This window comes from Stegastes partitus, unplaced genomic scaffold (genome assembly GCF_000690725.1).
Source record: "Stegastes partitus isolate 25-593 unplaced genomic scaffold, Stegastes_partitus-1.0.2 Scaffold597, whole genome shotgun sequence".
NCBI lineage: Eukaryota > Metazoa > Chordata > Actinopteri > Pomacentridae > Stegastes > Stegastes partitus.
In genome coordinates this window covers 145,386-172,377 of record NW_007578328.1, presented here as the reverse complement: position 1 = coordinate 172,377, position 26,992 = coordinate 145,386, and the positions used below count along the sequence as shown (strand labels likewise).

At 40.3% G+C, this 26,992-nt stretch overlaps 1 protein-coding gene across 1 annotated transcript in view; it reads right to left on the bottom strand.

Annotated features, from left to right (window-relative positions):
- The window catches only part of fam184ab (family with sequence similarity 184 member Ab), a 187,250-nt gene that overhangs the window by 79,268 nt on the left and 80,990 nt on the right, over positions 1 to 26,992 (bottom strand). The window contains exons 7-9 of the mRNA XM_008289174.1: positions 23,138 to 23,273; positions 20,346 to 20,527; positions 13,766 to 13,951 (exon numbers count right to left, since the gene is read on the bottom strand). Of these exons, the coding sequence (XP_008287396.1) occupies positions 13,766 to 13,951; positions 20,346 to 20,527; positions 23,138 to 23,273 (504 nt within the window). The remainder of the gene's footprint in view (positions 1 to 13,765; positions 13,952 to 20,345; positions 20,528 to 23,137; positions 23,274 to 26,992) is intronic.

Here is a 26,992-nt window from a genome sequence, read left to right as displayed (position 1 = left end):
GAGCATTTGGAGTTGTGTTTCTGTCCAGCAGATGAATGCAAGACCCATACGCACTACTTCACCAGCTAGGTGCCAAAATATTTAAGAGAAAACCTGTACAATATATTTAGGTAAAGCTGGTTAGATAAGTGGCTGCAAGGTGGCACAGTTGGTTAGCACTGTTGCCTCGCAGCAAGAAGGTCGCCGTTCACGTCCTGGTGGGGGCACCGAGGTTAATTGGTGATTCTAAATTGTCCATAGGTGTGAATGTGAGTGTGCTTGGTTGTCTGTCTCTAAGTGTAGCCCTGTGATAGACTGGTGACCTGTCCAGGGTGTCCCCTGCCCCCATCCCAAATCAGCTGGGATAGGCTCCAGCCTCCCCGTGAGGACCAAGCGGTGTATAGATAATGGATGGACGGATGGTTAGATAAGCCCAAAACTATACTTAGAGTATGGTGTCCTGTGACAAAGATTATGTTCAAAAAACAAAATGAGGCAACATGACAGATGTTTGACGACAAATATAGCATTCATATAGAAATACAACTATCTGCTATGGAAATATGTAGTGGAGTAATTACATCCTGAGCAGAGGATGAAGTCTCAGTCCCTCTGTGTGTGCTGAAATCTGAGCTTCTCTGTTAAATGGTCTGTATGTATATAACATCATTTTAACCTAGGACCTTAGCTTGGACCGTCACTGTTCTTTTCTGGCAGCCACAGCCACACATGCATGTGAGGTTCCCCCTTTAAAACTATTGAAATGTGTCATAAACACAAAGAGAGTGACGTCCCACATGACACTAACCAGTGTTCAGCCGATGCTCTATTTATATGCACTCGCTTTGAGGCTTTGCTGCTGTTTTGAGGCTCCTCTTTACTACTTGTCCTCCGTTTGTGTCTCTTGCACTCCGGTCTTTCCGTCTCTGTTTCCACACATGGATGCGCTCCAGTCTGATGTGGAAACAGACATACACGGAGCGGAGCAGACACAGATCAATAAACTATCACTATGACTGCTCAATGTATTTTGCAATGTGGTCTAATGGTTGTGGCTGAAATGCTTGATTGTTGGCTCGCATGTTCACAATCTTTCTTGCTGTAAATAAAAGTGAAGGGAGGGGGAGGTATGACTGAGATGCTGGTGTTTTACCACCATTACATTGGATCTGGATGTTTTGCACACAACCTTTAAGGGAATTTTCAGCTATCCTGAGAATAGACACTCTACTCTTTACATAAACATGGAACTGGAGTTTACATAATTTTATCATCATGCACTATATTATATTACACAATAAGCAAGTAATTAGATTTTAATTGGTGTTCTATGTATGTTACTTTAAAACAAACCTTCTACTGCAAACATGAACATATTTCTTCAACTAACATTCAAGTTAACTTATAAATGGTAGCAAGAGGAGGATGAAGGAAAGGACAGAAGCCTGAATACTTCAGTTCAGAACATCATTCAACCTAGACAAACTAAAGAGGAGCAAAAATGAAGCCAAAGCAAACAATATGGGCTTTGAACTGCTTCCAGGCTACGTCTCAAAAATAAACATCAACTTTCATTCCATTAAGAGCACAAAGCTGGATACAGTCCTAAGGCAATTTTATGGATCCATCTCGACAACTAAAGCAGAGCTCTACAGCATCAGCAGCTATCTTGGGCTTTGGGCTGGTTTAAAACTTTATATCAATAAGCCTCCCGTTAGCTGCTCATGGAATTTAATACAGGACCCAGAATTCATATCAGCTAATAATGCTCTGAGAGGTACTGTATAAAGAGATTAGAAGGGCTCGGAGAGACAGAGCAACACAACACTTCCTGTATCAACTGGAGACCATTTTTAAACCTAAAGTATTCTCTAACTCTAAGTCCAGACAATTCAAAAGGTTTACTGGTTTGGTGCAATTTTCAGTTGCACCCAAAGGGTAAAATGAATCTATATCTCTAACCGGAATGATTTATCCTAAAACTAGATGTGAATGAAGCAGAAAAATCACCATGACCTATAACAAAAAATATAAAGACCAACTAGAGAGAGGCTGAGAAAATTGATGGGGAGCGATATTTAAGGAGTGAAGAAATCCTGTCTGGCTGGCAGCATCTCTCCCAAAATACCTGAGAAAGATTCAGTCTGGTGTAAAGGCCGTCTATCTGCACCCCAGGAGGGTAACAGCTGCAACAGACAGCTTCTGGTGTACCGCTGGTCCTCTGGGAGTAGACCAGCTGTCACAGATGTTACCAAGGATGTGCAAAGAGGCAGGGACACCTTCCACCAACCACAGCCTGAGAGCCACTGCCGTACAGAGCCTGTCTGACATAGGACTCGAGGCGAGGGAGATCATGGCAGTGAGTGGGCATAGGTGCGATGCTTTATAGAAACAGACACTATTATGCGAATCGTGATTCAAACAAAGCCTTGCCTGTCTTGCAGATATGAAAGCTCGCTTATCAGTTGCTATTCATAGAAAGCAGGCAACAATGATGTGACTTGTTGTCTGATCAAACTGGAATCCCACATGCCAACAGGGGGACCGTCAAAAGACTTGTATTTCACTGCACTTGGAAAAAAAATAAAAACATACAAGTACATGCACATGACACAAGTAGCTGGCCTTCAGGAACAAGGACATACACAAAACAACAGCTAGAGTGCAGGAAAATGTACATGTGTTGCTTGGCAACAGTCCAGTCTCAGTGCAGCTGTGAAACTATTTGTGTTAGAAGAGGCTAATAAATGATTAAATGATCAAACAAATCAAAATCTGTTGTTTCATTTTACTGTTAACCTATAAATGACACCTATACAACCCCTACTGTACTCCAGTTGTGTTGATGTTACATACATTTATGTGCATATAGCTCAGGAATATTTACCATGAAGTTTAGCATACAACAGAGGTGAGTAGACCACTGTGCAATATCAATTACATATCTAAATCAAAAATCGTATTCTTCAGGATGTAGAGAATGAGTCATAAGGCCACTAAACAGAACTGTTTTGGTCATCCTACGAAAATGATTGCAAGGACAGCACGCTACTTGATAGCTCTGAAAAACAGGCAGGGAGATGATTTAGACTTGCACAAGGTTATCAGTGGAAATTTAGTTTCTGTGACAGTTTAGACAGTGTGAAAGATGTTGCATAGCATTAACTTATAGGGACGACATCCAAGAAAAAAAACCTTTGCATGCTCTTTGGCACAAAACTGCAAAATTAATCTTAAAGGCCATGGAAAGAAACCAAATGGATATTGGGAGCACACTCTTTAGCCAGATGAGATCAAGATAAATTTGTTCATCTTAGATGTGGTTCAGTATGTTTGACATGAACCTGGGTGGAACTACCACAGTGAACACATAGTCCTGACAGTGTGATGATACGGAGCTGCACGAGAGCAGCAAAGTGCTGGAGAGATGACGTTTATAGATGACACCATGAATGACTGTACATGTACCAAAATACTGGCTGACAAGATGACTCACAGTCTGCAGAAGCTTGGCAGAGGAGGAATATATGATATGATGACAATCAAAAGCACACTGCCAAAATTATGCAAAAGTTTCCAAACAAGAAAAAAGTGGAAAGTGTGTTGCCTGGATTTAATAGAACACCTAGAAAGGTAGAACAACACCAACAGCAAAGAGAAGCTACAACAAAATGTCTCTGAAGAGTGAAGGAACATCTTTCCACAAATTTTAGTAACACAGGTAAATTGATCAGAAATAAAGCTGGACTAACAGAATATTGAAAAAGTTAAAGCTTTGACTCTCATTGAAGAAAGGTGAGCTTCAGTGGCATAGAGTTCCTACTGTGGGGTTTGTATTTTATATCTAAAGTGTTTGTTTTTCATTTAAATCAGAGCAAATACTCCAATAATAATAATAATAATAAATACTTGAATAGTTGTTCAACTTGGAAACAATGCAGTTACTGTAAAATGATACAATTTTCACTTAACTTTAGATGATATTGCAAAACGGGGGAAGCATTTCTGTAACACACAGTGAATGAACAAATTATTGTTAAATTTATTTCTATTTCTGTGAAAAATAGAATCACAACAACAAAAAGTGACTCAATCTGAAAGTATGGAGAGCATGTTCGGCTACTGCTCGATGCTGAAACAGACAAGAAGTCAGACGAGGCGAAACCTATTATGACACATCAGGATTTTTGTCGTACCTTGCGGCTCGATTTAGAGGGCGAAGACCAAGGTAGAGCAGACCTATTCATTTAAATTCAAAACGCCGCCTTCTCACAGACAACTCTCATTATAATTTAAAGTGATGAAAGAATAGAGGTGATGAAAGAAAAGATGATTAACTAGACGTGATGAAACTTGGATCAGACAAAAGAATCAAGCGGGGAAGAATGGAGGGATCAAGACGCATTCCTCCTCATGCGTCTACCGCCGTCGTTTTGCAGAAAGCGTAGAAAACTGATGACTGGGGCAGCAGTCAGTGAGGGAGAAGCGGATAAATGCTGTTATTCGCCCTCACCCTCCTCCTCCTCCTCCTCTTCCTCTTCCTCCCTGTAACTCTTTCAATCTGGACAGTTCTGCACCACCACTGACAGCATAATCATGAACAGGATTGAACAATGGCAAATTATTGCGCGGCTCAGAACGCAGTGGGAGGGAATACGAGGCCATGAAATTCACACAGGGCCGGAAAGGAGGAAGTCTTCATATGGAATGCATATCTAATAACTACGCTCTTAATGTAGCTGTCAGCTGTGATCGGGTCTACAGTGGAATATCATTTAAAACACGTCCTCATTATGCAACTTTGATGCAAGAGAATACTTGATCACTTGCTTTCATATGGCTGTGTGTGACTGGAATAAAGGCCTCAGTGGAGATTAGGCATCATCACAGGGCTATTTCAGGCTGGTGGAACTGTACGCCTCGGCTGCAGTCAAATTAGTGGTACGCTGTGGTTCGGAACAGCTAAACCTCAGGCTCATTAAACTGGTCCCAGGCCCGGTTTGTAATCCTCGGGGACTGTTTCACTGACTCATATCAGATACAAAGTTGTCATGATACTAGGTTTTGTGTGTGGAGATAATCGTGCAAGTTGTTTCGTTGGAACTGTTGTGGTCTCAGTCTTATATTAAACCAGTAGTTTTGCTTCAGTGCACCTCATACTGGCACATCATATGCTATATATTTATATATTAAAGGTACCCTGTAGACTTTTAACCACTAGCAGCACTATACAGTAAATTAAAGCTGATTTTTTTTGACATCATGTGGCAAAAAAATGTCCAAATTAACCTTTTATCATATTATAATTCAAGTGTGCTGAGAAGAAACTAGACTTTTGTCCTACTGCAGCTTAAACTTCTCCATGTGCCCCCTCATGTTAAAGCAACATGGGCACAGCCATATGAGCAACATAACCTACATGATTTCCTGCTGCTCTACTGACAGTGAAAGGCTGTGATGAGCAGAAAAATGCAGCACTGCATTAAAAAAACAGGCAGAAAGAAGAGGACCACCAGCCCACTTGGATGTAAATAATGGAGGTGTTATATTCTCGAAGAAAACGCAAATGTTTTATGAGGGAATGCATTCAGCATGCATGTGGATGAAAACTCCACATGATGCCTCTAATTACTGTATTTATTAATGATGCATTACATTAATGTACAGCATCTACTTGACTGGCATTATGCAATGTTTCTGTTTCTTATTTATTACTGACATTTTCTCATGTGGAGACTGACCAAAATATGTAAACTAGAGCTTTGCGATATATCATTTTAGCATGAACACTGGGATGTGCACACATGCAAGAATCACTGTAAAGCAAAGCAAATTAACATATTCCACAACTTTTAATGCTGCCTGATACAAACAAAATAAACTAATTGCATGACTAATCTATAAGAGAAGTCTGTCTAATAAAATAAATTGTTTTGATTTACGCATTCTTGCATACAAAGAGTCTTATCTTAAGTTCGATGAAATGCAAGCGCTACATGTGCGCAGCAGAAAGAGTGAGGAGCAGGAGAGAGACACTGAAAAGGAAGATTTGGTTGCAATTTGAAATCCATTGTATGGAAAGCAAGGCAAAGCCACGAGGCAACTACGAGCAATTTGTTTGACCATTTAAATCAGCACAACAAAGCTCTGTGATACATACAAAGCCAGATCTGAATGCCAACCAAAGCAAATAAATAAATATGTTGGATGTCTTTGCCAGCGGTGCACCATAAGAGAAAGGCACCAAATTATCTTTTACTAATTAGTTTTTTTTTTGTTCTGTTTTGTTTTGTTTTTTTTGATGCAGACACACTCAGACAAAATCACAATAATAATCTTAAAATGGTTGATTGTGTCCATATAACGCAATAAGACAACAATGACCCTGTTATAAATACTACATTTAAAAAGTTTAGTTTTTACTGTAACTGTAACTTAAGTTGTTTTCGTTTCAACCTAACTTTTTATTAATTGTAAAACTTTGTGTTGTCAGATTGTGTTGCATAATATTATTTTCATTTACACATATAAAGAGTTACAGTACAATGAAATCTGATACAACTTTAACATCAGAAATGACCAAGCACCTCTCTGACAGACTGTCAACAACTATACATTATATTATTAACCCTCGGCGCATAAGAGGTTACAACAGTCGGTTTGTGTGCCTGTCTGTCTATTTGTTTGTTACCAAATAACTTGGGGACGGTGAACTTTCAAGGCCTGAAACTGTAAGGGTCGACAGAAGAGCCCATAACTAAGATCTGTGACTGGTGGATTTTGCTAAAATTGCTTTGTTTATTTTATTCTTCATTTCATTTATTTCATTTCATTTGTTTACAAGTTATGGAATGATTTGTACTTTAAAACGACCGTGCCAAGTTTCTGCTGCTCTGTCAGACATGATCGTCACTGGCCGTGTGTAAGTAAGCTTTAGAAACAACCTCGCTAAACACATTTATAGTGAAAAGACTTTGCTATCACAAGACTGTCTTTGTTCAGTTTCTGGCAGCTGGCTGCTGTTGACCGCACGCATATTGCAGAACGTCAAACTTGAGCACCATTTGGTCACCATTGGGCTCCACGGCGAGGGGCGTGGCACATTCATTCAAATCTATAGCACGTGAGTTACCACGAGGCCTATTTGTGTACGTGTTGCGGACAGTTCAATTTTGTGTGAAATTTGCTGGTGAATCTGTGAAGCTAAGACTGCACTGACTCTCCGGTTAGGCTGTTTTTGGCTGTGTTGTACTGACTCTGACTATTATACAGCAGGTATAATATAGCTTTAATATTTAACAATACAAAAAAGCATCATACTAAACCAAAAATTTCCCGCTATACAGTAACTCCCTTTAGCGTAGTCATACGTTTAGAACTACCGCTCAGCACTGAGTGAGCAGCATGAACAGTTGTTTGAGACCATTTCATTGCACTTGGCAAGCCTCATGCAATTAAAAGGTCTACAGTTGTTCTCAGATCGGACTGGATATCGCATGTGTGATGGATTATCTATACACCTTGGTAGGATGGTTGTAGCAACTTCAAGGGTTGATGTGTTTTTAGGGGGATGCTACAATACTGTATGCACGCAGCGCTGAGGGTCAGCATCCTGGTACTTTTCATATTACACATTAGTAGTTTTTAATTTTAATGCGAATATAAAATAAATACATTACAGGCTTTCTACTCCAGTTTAAGACATCATCAGAATTTCTACTTAATTGTTTCATTGCATCCTCCTTGTAGTTCTGTCTTGTGTTCATGAAAAAAGGCTAAAATGCCAAGAATCAGATGTTTTCTTTCAATGACATTTTGCTCATAAATCAATTTTGCAGAACTCACTTCAGCTGGGGACGACAGAAGAAACTCTCTGGATCCCCGACAGAAACTTTCATGTTCTTCACAAGAGTTAAAAAAGGTAATGGAGTAAAAATATATACCATAGAATATGCAGTAGACAAGCAGCGTAAAAGCGCCATCTAAGAAGTGGGTGTATACTGTATGTATGAGCTTAAGGCCTGTTAGGGGGCCACACTCTGTGCTAAGTAAGTAACAGTAAAATATTCATGCTGGAAGTTTTAGAAAACACACACACACACACAATCACTGGTTGTCTGCCAGACTCCCATCCCTCAGCCAACGCTCACATCCATCTCTTTCAACATCAAATTATTTTGTCCTAATTTTGATTACTTACTTTATACTCTCCACTTGCAGTTTTATGCGCAGTAAATGTCATCAGCGTCCAAGCCGGAATGTGAATTTAAATCTATGGGCTTTGCTTCCTTTTAAATGTCAAACCTCCACACTTTTCAAAAAGCTTCATTTTCTGATTCGCTTGAAAGATTTAACTCTTAAAAAAAAAAAATGTAATTGTCATTTAAAGTGATGAAATATCAAAACACGGGAAGCAAAAAAAAAAAGTTCCACCAGGACTGAAATGACTTCTTTATACTGTGCATTTTCACAGCTCCTCACATGTGTAGGCAGAGTGTTAATCTAATTAGTTTTTTTATTGTTTCCAGCACAACAGCACGCTACAGCAGCTGTGTGCGTTTGTGTGTGAACAGGCAGAGTGGCGGTTTTAGCATCTCCCCAAAATAGCACCTGACGCTCGAGACGCTCTTATCACCTGAGTGACTCATCAGGCAGACTGCGTAGAGTCTCCACATGTGGCTCCCACAAGCTGCCAATTCTTTGCTTTCATTGAGAATTTTATTTTTATTTGTCTTCCTTGCATCTCTTTTGTAACAATAATGACAGAAGCTCCTCCAGGTTATTCACATTTCTACCAGCTCGGGTTACGTGAGCTCAGAGGTGTCCTAGATGGCATTCATAGGTGATAAATATAAATGTGCGCCCACGTTAGTAGGCTGCATTTCCTCCTTTGAATTTGCCAGCTTCTTAGTCATTGTTGGAGCCTCTTTTGATGTATGTTAGTCTATTGACAGCCTAAACAAAATGCAATTTCTTTTCTGAGTTTTTTGAACTCCTGTCACCTTTTACGTCTATAAATGATACTGTGTTCATACAGTATCAATACAGTATCTACATGTGTTTATTAAACCCCCAACCTTGTTACAGTATGTTAAAGGGGTTGGTGGTCGTCTGTGGTTTCATCCTTGTTTACATGACAGAGGATGTGGGCACATATGAAATAAAGAAAATAAACCTGTGGCCTTAAAAACCCTCTTGATCTTATTTTTTTGTCACCTTCTCTGCTTCTAAATTTCTCAAAAAAACCTTCATTTTTCTGCAGTGAAGAGCTGGTTGGTATTTCAACAGAAACTTCTTTTCCATTTTGGATTTTATTGACCTCTCTACAGTGAAGATACAAAAAAAAGCCTGAAAGCACTCCCATGATTTAATAAGCACACTCGTGCATAGATGGAAGGTAACTAAGTACATTTACTCAAGTACTGTACTTGACAACACTTGACTTAACAGCGCTTGACTTTGCAATCTAAAGGTCATTGTACTTCATATCACCATTTCTACTTAATGCTACTTTATAATTCAGTTCCAGAAGGAATTATTGTAATATTTGCTTTCCTACATTTATCTTACTGCACCAGTTGCTGAATACAAAACAAAAACCATCCATCCCTCCGTTTATGCATGGTGGGGTCACAATGGCAACAGGCTGAGCAGGACATTCCACATACCTCAGGAACATCTTCCAGTTCCTCCTGATGTATCCAAGCCAGGTGCACATTCTGGGTCTACCCCGGGATCTCCTCCCAGTTGGACATGTCTAAAAATCCTCCCAAGGACGGTATCCAGGAGGCATCCTAATCAGCTGCCCAAACCACCTAAACTGGCGCCTTTTGATGCACATGAGAAATTACTCTGAGCATCCTCTGGATGTCCGATCTCCACATCCTGTATCTAAGGTTGAGCCCAGCCAACCTATGGAGGAAACTTATGTTGGAATGTGCAGTCTTATAGTTCTGGTCACTATCCAGAGCTCATCAACCATAGCTGAGAGGGAATTAAGTCTGATCAGTAAATGGAGATCTTTGCCTTCCAGCTCAGCTCCCTTTTCACCACAACAGTCCGGCACATTACTGCTGACATCTCATGCTCCATTTTCCCATCACTCATTAACAAGATCGGCAGCAACTAACCCCAAACCCAGAGGGAGCAATCCACCAGTTTGCAGCAGTGAACCACGGCCTTAAACTTGGAGGTTGCTGACTCTCATCCAGTCTCTTCACGCTTGGGTACAAACCATCCCAGTGCATGCTGAAAGTCACAGTCTAATGAAGTCAACAGAACCCCGTCATTCACAAAAGGCAGAGATGCAACTGCAAACCCAGACACCCTGCTCACGATCCTGTCCTTTAAGGATTGGAGACAAGCAGCAACCTTGGCGGAGTCCAACACACACCACAAACGAGTGCAGAGAATATGAATATGCAGCTCTCACTTTGCTTGCACAAAGATCCAACGGCTCGTAGCAACAGTCCTAGTATCCTGTACTCCTGTAGTATGTCTACAGTGTACCCAGGGAGATATAGGCCTGGGATGGTCATGTGGACTGGGTGGTCTAACCCCAGTGACTCCTTCAGCAACTCCACAAGAGCAACAAGCGCTATAAGCTTACTTCTGAACATTAAACCAGTGGTACACAAACCTTTTTTGCCCTTGCCCTTGAAAAAAAAATGCATCTATTGTCATGTTTCTCAGAAACCAAAGAATGATTTCTCCTCTTAGAAGGTAAGAATATTGAACAGAAATCTTGCTATACTGTCATTTGACAACACATCAGTCACCGAGGTCACTTTTTGCAGAATAAGTAGTTTTATTTACGGTACATTTTGTTGATAATACTTGTGTACTTTTACTTGCTTTTATTCAATTCAAAGGTCATTTTAAGTGTAATAGATCCTGACAGTGCAGTCATTAGTTCCTGAAAAATGGGAACACTTTGAGCACTAAGCAAAGCCAAAACCCATCCGTCTCTGGGTCTCAGGCCTTCCTCCTCTTCCATCCGTCTTGAACCTAATTCCTTTTTCAGTTAAGGAGAAATAAACTTAAACAATCATCTTTTCCAAATTTCGAATAGATTTCCAATTTCATACACGGCTCAGCCTCATTACTCTTACCCGTATGCACACTGCCCTCTCTGAATCTAAGAGTCTAGCAGCGTTACGGCAGCGATACACCTTTACAGTCAAGGCCACGAGCTGAAAATGTTAATAGGTTGGTCGTTTTCACAGACTGAAAGGAAGTGTTTCAAAGTGAACATCATCTGTATTTCAATGCAAATGAACTGAATTCCAAATCCAGCATTCAACATTAATTGTATTCATATTAACAAAGAAAAAAAACTTCTGAAACAATATGTAGAACTTTGTGACACACGACACATTTACAATTCAAAGTCTCAGAGCAAACAGAGCAAATGTTGTAGCTCTGGTAGCAGATGGTGCCGTCAGTGAACAAAGCAGAGTGAGCTAACATGATAGAGAGGCAGGCTTATGACTGGTTGCTTGTTGAAAACCATCAACCAGCTTATGGAGTGTCTGTGGGAGAGCAAATGACAACTGCTTTGTCCTCATTCAACAACTTTATGTGCGGCTCCCAACAACACAGTGCAGGACCGTGGTAATGATGGGTAAATGTACATTCTACAGATAGATGTTTCCTTATTAACCTGTATTTTTAGCTGCCTACATACAGATGAATATTCTCCCACACGTGCTGTAACTGTGGTCAGTGGTACGGTGTTGATCATACTAAAACATATGCAGACAATGCAGGGCGTCTGTCATTCATAATCACCGCTCATTCTTCAACAGATATCACATCAACAGACTGAATTATGTGACAGGGCCAAATCTTTTGGCAGGCAGCAAAGCCAGAACGCAGAAAGACTAAGAGAGCTGACAGCTTGTATTTTGACTGAGTCATTCCTGATTATCTGCCTGTTCAGTTTTAGATTATTTCATAATATCAGCTCCCTCTAACAGCACAAATATTTACAGTAGGTGGATTCTAGGTAACAGAAATGCTACAGGATTGAAACTGTGACCATCAAATAGCAAAAATAAAAAGTTTTCACATCCCATATTTCAGTATCTAACAACTAGATGTAATGTGAATGAATCCACAGAGAATGATCACTGAAGTCTGCAGCTCTCCTCGGCTTCAGGAAACTTTACAGCAACTTCACGCTAATTGTTTAGTTGGCCAGCTGTCAAATTTAGTCTTTTGTTCACTCTCATAAAATGCTTTCTTTTCAATGAAAAACCTCTGATAAACCCACCAAACACTACCCTGCGCTGCAGCAAAATGGCACAAAGGCAAACTTAGCGAGTTGCTGTTCAACAAAATGAAGCATTCAGCAGCTAAAGAGCCAGATATTTCCTTTAGGAGTTAGTAGAGACCGAAAACAGAGCTAACGGAGAGTGAATATTGAAATTAATTAGCCAGAAACGCCAGTGAAAGTAAATGATGCTGCTGCTCTGTTAACTGCTGCGTGTCAGGCTGTGGTGGCCAAAGGTTAGAGAGGCGAGCTCGTGTTTGGAAGGTAACTGTGTAGAAGTGGAACTACCCTGAATAAATGCATGTAAAACAAGTTCACCATCCATCCATCAATTATCTATGCACCGGTTAATCCTCACTAGGGTCACAGGGGGGCTGGAGTCTATCCCAGCTGACTCAGGGTGAAGGCAGGGGACACCCTGGACAGGTCACCAGTCTATCACAGGGCTACACTTAGAGACAGACAACCAAGCACACTCACATTCACACCTACGGACAATTTAGAACCACCAATTAACCTCAACATGTTTTTGGATTGTGTGGGAGGAAGCCGGAGAACCCGGAGAGAACCCACTCTGCACGGGGAGAACATGCAAACTCCACGTAGAAAGATCCTGGGACGCGAACTGGGGATTCTCTATCTGTGAGGCAACGGTGCTAACCACTCCTCCACCTTGCAGCCCAAGTTCACCATATTAACTTAATATGTCAGTGTTCGCATATATTCACACTTGTTTTTGCAACAACCAAGTGGAAATTATCATTATTATTTATTCAGTGAAGCCAACTACTTAGCATGCTGTTGGGTAGATAAATCTATATGAAGGCATCATATGTTGTGACATAATCATATATTTTGTCATCTGTCATCTCTTGAGACTACAACAATTAGATAAACAGAGGGAAGAACAAATAAAGATTTCCTTCTGTCGATGTACCGCGTTGCACAAACTGAACTATATTCATGTACACGGACCTCAAATTGTGATAAATCTACTTTCACGTCTGGTGTCCATAAAGAATTCAATCTTTCTACCGAGTTGTAGAAATCAAAGCATCCCGAGATCTGAATCTTTATGGCTTGAGATGAGCCCCGGGCGTGATGATGCAGGATCAATTAAAACATACAGCTGTTCATTTTCCTCCGGCTTTGAGCAATAAACGCTGATTACTCAAGATGCCACAATCTGAAAGTTAATCTTGTGGATTTTCGTTCATTGTGCCCGGTGAACTCACCATCTGATGCTCCCTCTGTTATTCTTTTCTCCTTTCAGTCCATGGATTCTTTTGTTTCCAACAAACTGGGACTGAGCTATCATAACGAGTGCATGCGTATCAGATGTTTCACTTTATAATCAGCAGCAGCTGTGGTCAGGAAGAGCTTCCATCCCAACAAAGGTGGACAAGATGGATTTGAATGATAAACGCTTTTCAGTACAGAGCTCTGTACAATGGCTCAACCTTGGAGCCGATGAAAACGTGTGACTGTGACGGTGTATAGGTGTGCACTCACAGCCAGCAGGCGGTTCTTGTCCTTCTCAGCGTTGTTGAGAGCGTTCTCCAGGGTCACTCTGTGCTTCTTGCCGACTTCCTCCAGGGCTCGAGCCTGACCCTCTTTCATCTGGCTGGTCTCCTCTTCGTATCGGGCTCGCACGTTGTTCATGTCCTTCTCGTGGGACGACTTCTCTTCGCGCAGGGTCTGACAAACACAGAGAATGCACAGGCATGTTTAAATTATGCTCAAAGGTAAGCGCTACGATAGACGGCACACAGGCGCTGAGCTTGGGCTGACATTCACACCGTATGCTGTATTACACAGCCATATTGCCAGTGTTTGCTTTGTGACAGCCAAGGAATTAAATCTCCATTCTGTCTGTCTGTATCTGAAGTTTTGTCTTTTAGACCACTTCAGATTCAAAGTGTTATTACTACGGCAGTAAAAACCCGAGCTGCTGAAGACAGAGTGGGATTGATAATGGGGTTATTGATTACAGAACCATGAAGCCTATCATCAGTGTGCAACATAATCATAACATCATTTCCCATCGTTTGATGCAAATTGTTGTTCAGATATCATTTTCAGCTTTGTGCGCCTGTAAAGCTGATAACAGTGGTAAATTTAACACAAGTGATTTTCTTTCTAGTTTTTTAAAAGCAATGAGTCTTCACAGAGAAAGGAGAAAAGATGTTTTTTTTGTAGCCTATAACCATTTAAAATCTCCAGTTAGCCGATACGTTAGTGAGAAAGATTTGTTTTACATTTAAAACCATCTTAAAATGTTTTTTTTTGTTTTTTTTACAGTACTGTTCTTGTATTGTATATACAACGAGATATCTCTAATACTACAGCTCAGTATTGTATGAGGTGCTATCAAAAGGCCAGGAGACCGTTGATGGTATATGCACACAGTGTGCATCACCGACATGTGCCAGGACACCACACATCAACAGCAGGATCTGTGCTACAAGCCTTTTTGTGACCACTGGTAGATCATCAGATTTTGCCACCCTGTGACTTCCTCCCGTTCCCCAAAATAAGTTTCAATTTAAAGGCTCCCTATTTTGACACAGTTCTGGAGATTCAGGCTCACTGCAGATGGCACTTGACATGTTTACATCACAGGACTTCCAGGGAACATCACAACTGTTGCAGAAGCTCTGAAAGCGCTTTGGAGAGAAACCCGATGTTTAGCGCGCCTGCTGTGCCAAGTCAAGTTCGCTAAGCTAATTAGGACAACCATGGACAAACTAGTGCAATTAAGCACGACGCTCAGTGATTTGCTATTGATTAGCTTGTGGTTAAATAGGAAGAGTGGTTAAAAAGAAGTGAACTGGTGGAATAACAGTGGTAGGTGGGAAAATACATGGATGCACAACAACCAAAAGATGTTGTTTAGAGGGCGCAGAGGAGAACGAATGAAGCCCGGCTGATTTAAGTCGTCGCTAAGCTCCATATATTGTGTAACAGAGAGACGAGCTGACAGGGAAGAACAAATGCCCTCTATACCCAGCAACAGGGCACCGGGGTTGTCATTGGAACGTTGGTACAGTGTGAATCAAGGATAGCGGTGTTAAAAAAGATGACTTTCTTAGGAAACAGGAGGGGAAAAAAACAAATCTGCAGCCCATATAGTATGGGTTTAATCAGGGGAGCAGCTGTTCCTTCATTGCATGGTTTTAACAAAATTTTAATTGGCCAAATCTTGCCAAAAAAGGCCACATGGGAACAGTAATATCCATTAGTTCAGCTGACATTAGGCACAGGAAAAGACTCCTCCAGTGGGCTAACACACTCTGAGTATATATCCTGGTAAATGGTATACCGAGATCATCTGACTGCTAATGAGACTACATTTGAAATCAGCAGATCTGCTTGCAGCTGAAGTTTTCCAGCACTCTCCTGGCATTTCTACAAAGTAAATACAATGTGAAACTTTTCTCTTTTTTCCTATGGTGCATTAAGATGTCTTTGCTTTTTAGGCATCACAGAATGTCCAATACTTGTTCTTTTTAATTACACTAGGTGTTTGACATTCACAAAACAGTTTAGATTAAAGGCTCCCTGTGGGGTTTTACAGCTCTACCAGCGTTACGGAGCTAAGCTACGAGCGGTTCCCTGTTTTCTTTATCTTACGCATGAGGATGCACATTGACACCTGTTCATGCAGAAATGCAATAGACCAAGCGACGGTGTCACACTGCTCAACTCATCAGGATACGCTACAACAGAACAGCAGAGGCAGGGAAGAAGACAGCAAGAGCCGAAAATTGGATGCAAACAATGAAGAATTAACCCTCGGAACCCCAAAACACACTGGTAGGTGTGAAAGGCATGTTGTCTTTCTTCTTCTTTTTTAAAATCGAACTTATTACACCTTATATCAGAGCCAGAAACTGTAAAAACAGAAAGAATCATTGGATTTTCAACTTTCTGCAGGTTCTAAAATATTCACCTGATCACCTGTGATGTGCTGTTCTGTCGGGAAACTTGACCCAATCAAAGCTTAAAATTGCGATCTTTCTGCAAAATTACTTTATTCTCTCACTTTTTTATTTTTTGCTCTAACCAGATCCTGTAAAAAACAAAAAAAACAAAAAAAAAAAACAGCTTTTCAAAGAAATCAACCTTATAGGCAATAGTGACTCAGATGCCACCAACAGTCACCTGAAAACAAAAAAAAGTGACTATTCACGAGGCAAGTATGAAAACAAAAGAATGGAATTAACAACATCTCTATACAGTGTAGAGTCACCATTATTTCCCCCAGTATTACCAACATCTTTGGCCAATTTCATCAGGATATTATCAGCTCAGCATCAAGCTCTGCAGAAGCCTGATAACGATCCTGATCATTTGAATCAGGTGTGTTAGAAGAAGGAAACATCTAAAACTTGCAGGATTGCGGCCCTCGAGGACCGGAGTTCGAGACCCCTGATCTAAAGAATGCTGTACATCTTAATTCTCTTTTTCTGTTTTTGCTTTTGGAAAATAAATAGTAAAGAAAAATCACCTTTCCTATCTTTTATGATTTATGGAATTAGAACTTTGTTAAACTGTATAGAAGACATTTTTAATTCTCTCTCCTTCTAGTCATGGTTGTGCTGTTTCCATAGAGGTGCAGGACTTCATATTGCAAAGAAACGCCAAGAAGCTGCTTGGGGTTTAGAGAGTTAAAACACTTAAAAACTGGCTTTACCAATGTTTTATTCATTCATTTATTCATTCATTTCATCCACACAATGCTCTCCGGTCAGCAATACTGAAATGAATACATAGCTCCACAGGGCCCTTTAAATCAGCTAAATTCATTAATTGTATTTTTTTTTTTATTGCTAGCATGTACTGATGAATATGCCAAAGTCCTCACTTATCACATGAGCTAGACTTAAAACACTGCAAAACTGCTCCAAGAAAATCTAAATGGTGAGTGAGTGATAAGCCACAGCTGCCACACTGTTAATATGCCTAAAAAGATAATACATGCAACATTCCTTTTGTTAGAGATGTACATTTTTGAATTTGTTTATCCTTAACAGTCACATTAAAACTAGTGAATATCTGGCAGATGATCACACACTGGCAACATGAACAAACTTGAATCTCCCATCAAAGAGCAATCACACTGGTGTGCAATAATTGCCCCCAAACCAAAGGCTCTTTTGGAAATCAACCGAGAAACATCTAACAAACCGGTCAAACTGAGCGAGACTGCTATTTTATCATATGGCCAACAAAGCCGAGGGGCAAACATCTCCACAGCGCGACATAAACGACGGGGCGTGAACATCCTGGGAGGTTAATTTCTCCTTTTGTGGAAAGGCAGCGGGGAAAAAACTCAAAGGAATAAGTGAATGAGGAAAAGACAATGGTAATAAGACAGAAGATTAAAGAAAACCAAGCCTTCCATTACTCTAATGACTTTTCCGCCGTGTTCCCTAATTAAGTCTGACCACTGAAATGATCTCAATTTTTCTCTCAATGTGCAATCGCTGCTTATTTTCAATGATCTCCAGAAAACATTCTTCATGCAAAGAGTTAAATAACACAATATGTGCTTTTAACATAAATGGATAAAATATAAATTTACATTCACTCATTACATATTTCTGTCGAGCATTGTTGGTTTGTTTTCCATCGCAATAGTTGCATTTATGCATCGCCTGTCCTTGTAATATGCTTTACAATCACTCTGCTCCATATGAACAGTCGGGGTGTTGGTCTGGTTCAACTAAAATACACTGCTAGTTTAACACACACTGCAATAAGAAGACATGCTGATCCATTTCCTGTGTTGCTCATTAGTAATTTTTAAAGCCGACACCATCCAGAGCTGTGAGCACATCTGCAGCTCTGCCTGCTGTGATGCTGAAGCTGTGGCTTGAATTCTGGTTACTGTTTGGTCAATCCTAACAATGACTACAGATGTAGTGACAGCTGTATGTACAAGGCTGCAGTCACACAGTGTCTCAGTCATGAAAGAGCTGCAACTCCTTTTGTTTTCTGTCTTAACGTTGCCCCGACTTCCTGCAGTCACAACCAGCAGCAGTCTATAGGCGACATGATTCTGTATCATAGTGCAGCTCCTCATGCTGAGGCTACATACAGCGCTCCCTCAGCTGTAGCCAATGGAGCATTCTGGCTGTGAAATATGTGTTTACGGGTTCAAACACCAACAGCATGCAGCGATAGTGTGGCTGCAGTGGTAGTTTTGATGGCTGAGGGTTGTATTGGAGCTGCTGCATTGCTGAAAAACCTAAATAAGCAACATCTGTCACCGAAGCGCCATCGGTTCATATAGTAACAGCTGGACCTATCAATAGCACCACACACTGAACCACAGCAGCTGCCAAAGTCCTAACAATACACATATAGGGAGCCGCTGCATCACCTGTGGCTGCAGGTGCGCTCACAACCAGCATCTGGATAGTGTCGGAGACCCACCGTTAAAAATCAATGATGAGCAATAAACGCATCCTCTGAAGCGTCACATCGTCTCTCCTACGTCTCTACATTCTGCAGTGTTTCCCTGAACTCAATAAAACAGACAGTGCTTCTTTTAAGAATAAGGTTAGCACTTGTGAATCAGCAGCACGACTGATGTTCTATTTTTTATTTGCAAGGTTTGGTGTGTATTTTATAGCAATGTGTTTGCAGTAAATACATATGAAATTTAACTGCATTGTCAAGTTTAGTTTTTTTTTTTAATAACGTAAGATAATGGTGATTATACTGAATAGCTGTATTTTTGCAAGGTTGTGTCAGTACACGTACATTTCACAGATTAGAAAATGATAAATATAAAACCTGCTTTGATTTTTACCACGTTGCCAACTTGATTTCAGGTTAGAAAACCAATATTTCCCCAACGTTCCTGCAAGGAATCCGTTTAAAGCCGAAATCACTTGAGCTCCGGGGGACGACGCTGCCGCAGCAACAGAAAGGTGCCGTAAAGTTTAAGTGATCCCAGATCTGCTATTATCCTCGGGAAGACATTCAAATTCACAGCAGCCTCGCTCGGTGGGAGAACTCTCCCGGCTCCCAGAGGATTACACTGCACAAATGTCAGAGATAAAAGGATGGGAAAACACACATGAAGCAGCAACACTTGACATTTACTGTCGGCTGTGGTTGGTCTGCTGACTACACTGTTCCTTAAATCATCTGACCTTTAAGCGTCTTGGTTTTAAAAACGAGGAGCAGCTTTCCTTTTTTTTTTTCAAAGTTTTGTAAATGCTGTGAACGACAGTTTTGACCCTGTCCATTGTTTGGTGACTCTGGGTCAATTTTCTTTTCCTAACAAGACATTTTAAACTTTTTTTTTTAAACCTATGTTTTTCCTCTAATCCGTAGAAAGCTGTAGGATCGCCTCTGCTTCTATAAAGACAGGCAGACTGAAGGGCAGTAATGGAGGGAGGTTCTTTCTGCATGCTACACAGCCTATCATGCCTAAAATTGTTGCATTCTCTACAGAGAACTCCCCCAAATAAATAATTCAAATCAAATACTCCTTTTACATCTGTAAAAACTGGATTTGGGAAAAACATTAACCTCACAAGAGTACACACGGGGATTACGCGCTCTGTAAAATCACAGAAAAGTCAGTGTTGCAAACTAAAATAAATAAGAAAAAAAGTTTTCTTCTAATTTTTGGGGTAACTGAGTATTTTTGCCTTTTCACTCAGGCCACATAGAGAAGGCTGAATAAAAAGTTCCTCCTTTGTTCCCCTAATCTTTAACATAAAAATCCGGCCTTGCTGACTCTAAAATTACAATGCTCCAAACTGCATCTTGTCACCAAAAGAACAGTATCAATAAAACCATTTGACAGTCTCTTAAACTCATAACGCCCTTGCCTGCATCCTGATTACTTGGTGGAGTACAGGTGGTTTAAAATCAAGGTTGTTTTATGCAAAGAGCTACACGCTAAAGTATGAGCACTGAATTTTTCCTATATTTCAAAGATGAAAAGCCAGTCTGGAGCAAAGTGTACAGAAAAGTTCCGTCACAGCATCTTGATGACTTATTGGTTATTCATAAGAGTTACTTCCAGCCTGCCGTGAATACAAAACACACAACCGCCAAACACACACACCTTCTCCAGGGATTGGATCTGCTGCTTCTGCCTTTCATCCAGGGCTTGGCTCTGGCTCTGCAGGGCCTCTCTCTCCTCCTCCATCCTCAGCACCTTGTCCTTCAGCCGGCTTCGCTCGTTGTCCAGGTCCCTGATGGCTGCTTCCTGGGTCATCTGGGTGGCCTGCAGGCTGCTGATCTGACCTATGGCGGCACACAGTCGACAGGCGTGAGAGGAATGCAAATATCAACGCATGTTGTCATTCTTGTCTGTTGCTATTATTGTATCCAACACATGAAAAATGCACTGCTGTCAGTAAGTTTCAATTTGCAACTTGCTCCTTAATTGCTATTTCATTTCATGTCATTCATTCAGCCTGAGACTGTGTTCGTGTTCTAACATTTCTTGCCAATGACATTCTCAATCAACATGGAAGCTGCAGCAGAGGCTGGTAGGAGCAGTAGTGACAGAGAGCAGCGTCAAATATCAAATATTGTTTAAGAGTTGCTGTTTCTGTAAATCATCTTAAATTTACAGCTGTGTCAATCTCATCCACGCTTACTGCTATTTTGTGGCAATTTTAAATGGCTGTAGATACAGTAGGCAGCTTACTATCATTCTGTTGTTGTACCTGAAAAACAGCTGTTAACACAACACCAGTTAGCTGGATTTAAAGGAAACTCTGGCTTAATAAAACCTGGATCAAAGAGTTTTAGCCACTGTTTCTACCAGTTATGACATTCAGGTAACCAAACAAACATATAATTATTGCCACAACCGCTATAAACATACTTTACAGAAGGGCTGAAACAACTCCTTCACAAACTCAATTAATTTGATTACTGAAACTTGAAATTTGCTGTCACTATATGTAAATTCACTGTGTTTGGTGCAAATTTCAAAATTAACAAAGTGAGTGAAAATATCAAGAGACAAAGAGACTAGACAAGCTGGAGAAAATAAAATGAAGTGTCATGAGTTTATGCTCATTTCATGTAGGAAACAGCCAAAACTCTGTACAGTGAGTCTCCTGTAAAAAGCAGCCTGCCACAGTAATACAATGTCATTGTTTCCACATGACAGAAGCATCCAGTCCACAGATTGGGCCTAACACAAGGTACCGTTGACGTTAGCATGAGCTAAGACAAGAGCCTTTAGATCCTGTCTACAACAAGTAACACACTGACAGCTAAGCTACATAACTGAAGCTACGTTGTCCAAACGTTAGCCAGCAACATGGAGCTGTGTCACCTGTTACATCGACCAAACTGGATTTATGTGATGCCTGCAACACTATAAGTACAAGGCAGATCTGTCTAGTGTACTGCTTTACTAGTTTGCCTCAAACATCATTCACTCTGATGTAAATCTATCAGTACGTTGTCTGAACATCAGATATTTTGTTGCAGGTGTCATGTTATTTAGTACTCCTGTTGGATTAAAACACGTGACTTCTAAGTAACCTTGGAGGACGTTTGGCCTGAAAGTCATTCTTTATCTCCACTAACTCTGTGTAGCACTCAGTTCAGGTATGGTGGTTATAATTTATGCAACTGTAGGCTCATTTTTCACAGCAGTATGAAGTCAGCACTACTTTGCACATCAGCTCTGGACAGATAGTTCACCACGCTGAATGTATCTTCCAACAACTTGATGACAACTTTGCCTCTGTTCACTGCATGCTGCATTTATTTTATTGATTAAGTGTGTTTTATTTCCTTCTCAATCTCTCTGTGCCGGCAGTTCCCCTGAAAAGTGCAGAAATTTTAGTTTTTTGGGGGGGAAATGCTTAATTTTTCATTAGTTTTTAAAAACACTAAATGTAGACTAAAGTGGCTTTACATCAGAATCTTACATTTAGATCTGGTTATTTTTGTTTATTATGTTACACGATTCTTCAAGTAATCAGCTGAACACCTCACCATTCTTTCTGTTTTTATAGTTTCTGGCTCCAATAAATGGTGAATTTTTTCAACTTGTTTTCTCTTCTGTTTATTTACTATTTCATTTTAGTAAATAAAACAAATTGCTTTTCTGATTACTTGAATAATTGATGGAAAAATTTGCAATCTTGATAACTGAAAAAAACAAGGCTGCTGTTCTCGTACATTATTGTAGCTGATAATAATTAAAACTACAAAAATAAACTTCAAATGTTAACATAAGTTTTCACAAATACTTCATTAATACAGCCTATAAAAATGTAGCTAATCAGTTGCGATGAAGGTTTAATTGTCATTGCCTTCAAAGCAACCTTGAGAGGCTCTGCGCGGCGCTCAATGTGACTGTCATGGTTGCATTTACCAGCTGGCTTGTATTTGTCTCTCTAACATGCAAGCAGCTCTGGTGGAAGGCGATAAAACATCCTCACTGGGCACAAGGAGCTCATAGGAGCTAATGGGCCGAGTACGAATTTGCGCTAAGATGCTGCGATTGCTCACACATTTCAGGCAGTAATGTTTATGCAATGTTGTTGCGCAAAGTAGTGACGGAGAGACATCGCACGATATTAAATCAAATTCTAACATGCAACAATTTACCCAGCGCAAGTGCACACAAACCCACACTTTAAACTGGGCATAATTGATGTAAGAAGGGCCTTCTCTGCCTCCGAGGGACTGGGAACACCATTATCTTGGATATACAGCAATACGCTATTAAAGCGTTACATGCCATGATGCCTTAGATAAGGAGAGGAGGGCTGTTTGTGGGCTGTGTTTGATGCGTTTGCACGACAAACCCTGGGTGCATCTTGAGGGTGATGAAGAGAAGAGAAGAGAAGAGAGAAGAAGGGAAGAGGTTGAGGGTCTTACTGGCTTTGAGGAGTATTTCAGTTGCTTGCTGCTGAACTCGGTCTCTGGCCGCCTCTAGTTCACACTCAGCCTCCTTCTGACGGATCTCTACAATCTCTGAGTTCTGGGTCACCTCGTCCAGCTGCTTGGTTAAGTCCTGCAGATGAGTCAAGTCAACAGAAAACAGACGAGACAAATGAAAACTGTGTTAGGACAAGGCAGCCACATCTGAGTCAAGAGAAAAAAAAAACACACACCAAGAAGTCTGTAAATGAACTGAAAGCCAGAGTCAGAAGGGGAAATAATACATTTACAATCCAGCCACTGTTTGAGCGACTCCAGTGCATGAACAGATGGATGTACGTCACTATCACATCACTGTTGTGGTTCAACTCTCACTCATTTCCAGCAGGTAGCTGTTTTCACCCACATTTCCAGACACTTTATAGAGCAGCTGGTGAACCTACTGGACCACTTAGCCTCCTAATGGCTACATGAGAGTGAGTATTAGACTTAGATTCATCAGCTGGCCGGAAACATGGCTCCAAATGAATGATAATGTTGCTCTATCACTTCTAGATGTGTAAATAAGCGAGTGTTTCCGAACAAGTTTATCATATGAACTTTAAAAGTGATGATATGTCAGTGTTTTGTTTACGGCTTGTTTCTCCTGCACCTAAATGCCAAAGTCCTCAGTTATTGCAGGTTTAATAGAATACAATAGAATAAAATAGAATAGAATAAAACTTTATTGATTTATTATTTATAAATGGTAAAAGAGATATAAAGAAATAAGGGAGCAGTTACTAAACTGTTAGAGGAAACATTTATTGGTTCTGATGGACTGACTGGAGTAAAAATACAGTAAAAACAAAGGTTCTTGTTGCACTTTTTGCCCATGTACCTGTCAGATATTGGTCATGACTGGCTCTGATCCTTCAAAGAGTCTTTGGACAAGACGCTGAACCCAAAGTTCCCCGATAACAACCCTGCACGACAACTCTGCCACTAGTGGTGTGCTAGTATGTTAATGGGTGAAAACACATTGCAAAGTCCTTTGTAGAACATAGTTTAGTTTAAAAAGCGCTACATATATATTATCCCATAACGGTTAGAATCGGATAAAATAAAGGTGGTTGAATTGAACTAACTGAAGTGTCATTAGTCAGTTACTATTTCCACATGATTTCCACTATTTTCTGTGGTTTAATAGAGAAATTGTTCATCTCAAGGCTATTAAATCAAGTTTTATACCTTATTAACAGATCCATGTAATGTTTATTATGTCAGTAGACATATAAACAAAGCAAGTAATAACACCATGGATGAACTTTCATCTAGAAATTGTAGTGTACTGATGACTGTTAAAACCAGATTCAGACTTCCAGAGTTTCATATGTATCAGAACTCAACAATCAGTCCTAGCATCTTGAAGGAATGCAGCTTTCTATATCATTATTCTTCTTCAGCAACTGCTTCCAATAAAAACATGTACGGCTGAATCACTCCAACACTACAGTAGTAGTAGTGGAGTGTAGAGTAGTTTTACAGTGTTTGAGAGGAGTTGTAGGTGAGCTGGTGTGCTGAACTGCAGCGAGTATCAGATGGATGAGTGGAGATAGAGGCAGAGAATACATAGATCTGCACATTCTGAATCAAATCAAAATCAAATCAAGTTTATTGTCATTTTGCTGTACATACAGGGTAGTACAGGCAAGATGAGAGAGCGTTTCTTCAGGATCATTTAATTTGTAAGTTTTACAGAATGTACGTCTGGGATAAAACACTAAACGCTCACTCTCGCTGTCTCCTGAAGGGGCCGCTGTGTCCATGTGCGCCGTCATCTAAAGTAGGAAAGAAGTTACTTCTGAAGCTTTTCAAGGCAGGAAATTATAATTTTTTTATGGAAAAAAACACAACTTTTAAATGCCATTTTGATACATAAAGATGAGTTTCTAGGGGTTAAATTACCAACCAGAGCGGAACTTCAGTTTCAATATTCAACTGGCTGCATTTAACTAAGCATCTATTGACATTACATCATGGATTTCGTTGCAAAGCCAAACCTTACAGCACCGATGTGGGCACATTTTGGTTTGAAGCCAAATGAAAAAGGAAAGCCCAAAAACACGGAGGACTCAATTTGCTCCATTTGGAGCAAAAAAGTGGTGATTATAGGTGTCAATACAGCTAATCTAAAAATAATAGAGGTACAAAAATAAGCAGAAAGAGTCAAAGAGTCTCAGAGCTATGCGACTGCGGGCATTAATACCTTTAAAAAGTTAACTGTAAACAGTCAACCATAAAATTAAAATTTGCAATATATATTCGTATTTGTAGCAATTAAGAGACTGTGAGGCACATTTATTAAAGAAGGACAAAAGCATAGTTTGAAACATACAACATAAAATATACAGCTACTGAAATAAAGGAAACATCATCTGCATCTTAACCAACATGTAACTAAAAAGCAGCTGATACATGTTTAGTTTAGCATATTTTAATTACACAGTTTTAATGAGTTTCCAGGAATCTCAGATTTCCATGGCTAGTTTGTCAAACTTACATAATAAAAAACATTGGTATCATATTATTAATACTGGAGATCAGGAATGTAAATGCGGACTGCTGCTCAATTAATAAGAACTAGACTTCAGGGAGAGATTTGATGAGGACACACACACACATTCACCCAGTGAGAGTACAGTAGCTGTGTGATTTAGCACTCTGTAAGAACTCATGAGAGGCAATTTCACATCTTTCAATCCCATCAAACAGCCTGCCTCAAACTTAATTACTGCTGCTATGGCTAAGACAATGAAACCTCAGTATGATGATAACCACTGAGGAATCACGCAAATTAGACTTGATGTGTGTGAGTGAGTTAGAGTGTGTGTGTGTGAGAGGGTGTGTGTATGCTGATTTCCCTGATGAGCCCATGGTGGGTAGTTGCACTTTGTGCCCACCAGGTTTAGATAAGAAACCCACAAGGGTAAAAGAGAATGTTTCATCCATCCTGTAAATCTTTGTGAGGAACGTTTTCAGTTTTAGGCCTCAAGGGTTCGATTTTTTTTTTTTTTTTTTATCTCCCTTCTTCAAAGAGCCATTTGAAGGTTATAGTAAGATGAATTTTTATGGTGAAGGTTAACACTAGGTATGGTAAAGCTCAGGCTTGGGCAGGTTATTAGGAGGGTAAAAGTTATGACTATGTTAATGGTATGAGGGTTCAATAGGAGTTAAGTGAAAGCGACAGCTGTTGGGAAACTGGGACATTTAGTGGAGTCCTCATTTCCTCAAAAAGCTGTTTTAGGATAAACACTTGGCTCAAGGGTTAAATTAAGAATTGGGTTAGGAAGGGGTTAGACATGGAGCTGTTTGTGGAAATGCAGGATTCAAGTCCAGTGAGGATGACGGACAGAAGTGAGGCATGTTTGTGTGTGTGTATCACCATGTCTGTATACATGTGGACTCAACTGACCTGATACATTTTTGTCCAGAAGACATTTTGGAAAAGTGTGGACATTTCGAAGATTAAAGGATAAGTCCAGTGGTGTTCAACATTTTTTCTCATAACCACTCGGTTCCCTGGGCTTCCCCCAGCACTCGATGATTTGTCTCACCCGCCAGCCTCACTGTACAGTATACACCTCGGTGTTCCAGGTTCTGGCTGCTGAATCTTGGAAATGCCAACACACATTTTCTGCTCTTCAGTCCTGCTACACTTAAGTGAGTCCTCCTTTTGGTATTTACTTAGCTGAAAGCTGCTGTCTCTGGCTCATTTAGTGAGGCCAATGTGCTGCCTGTCCTGGCAGTGGATTCCCTTCTCAGTGCTGTAAATGTTGTGCTAAGAGAGAAATATTAAGTAATTTAAACCCT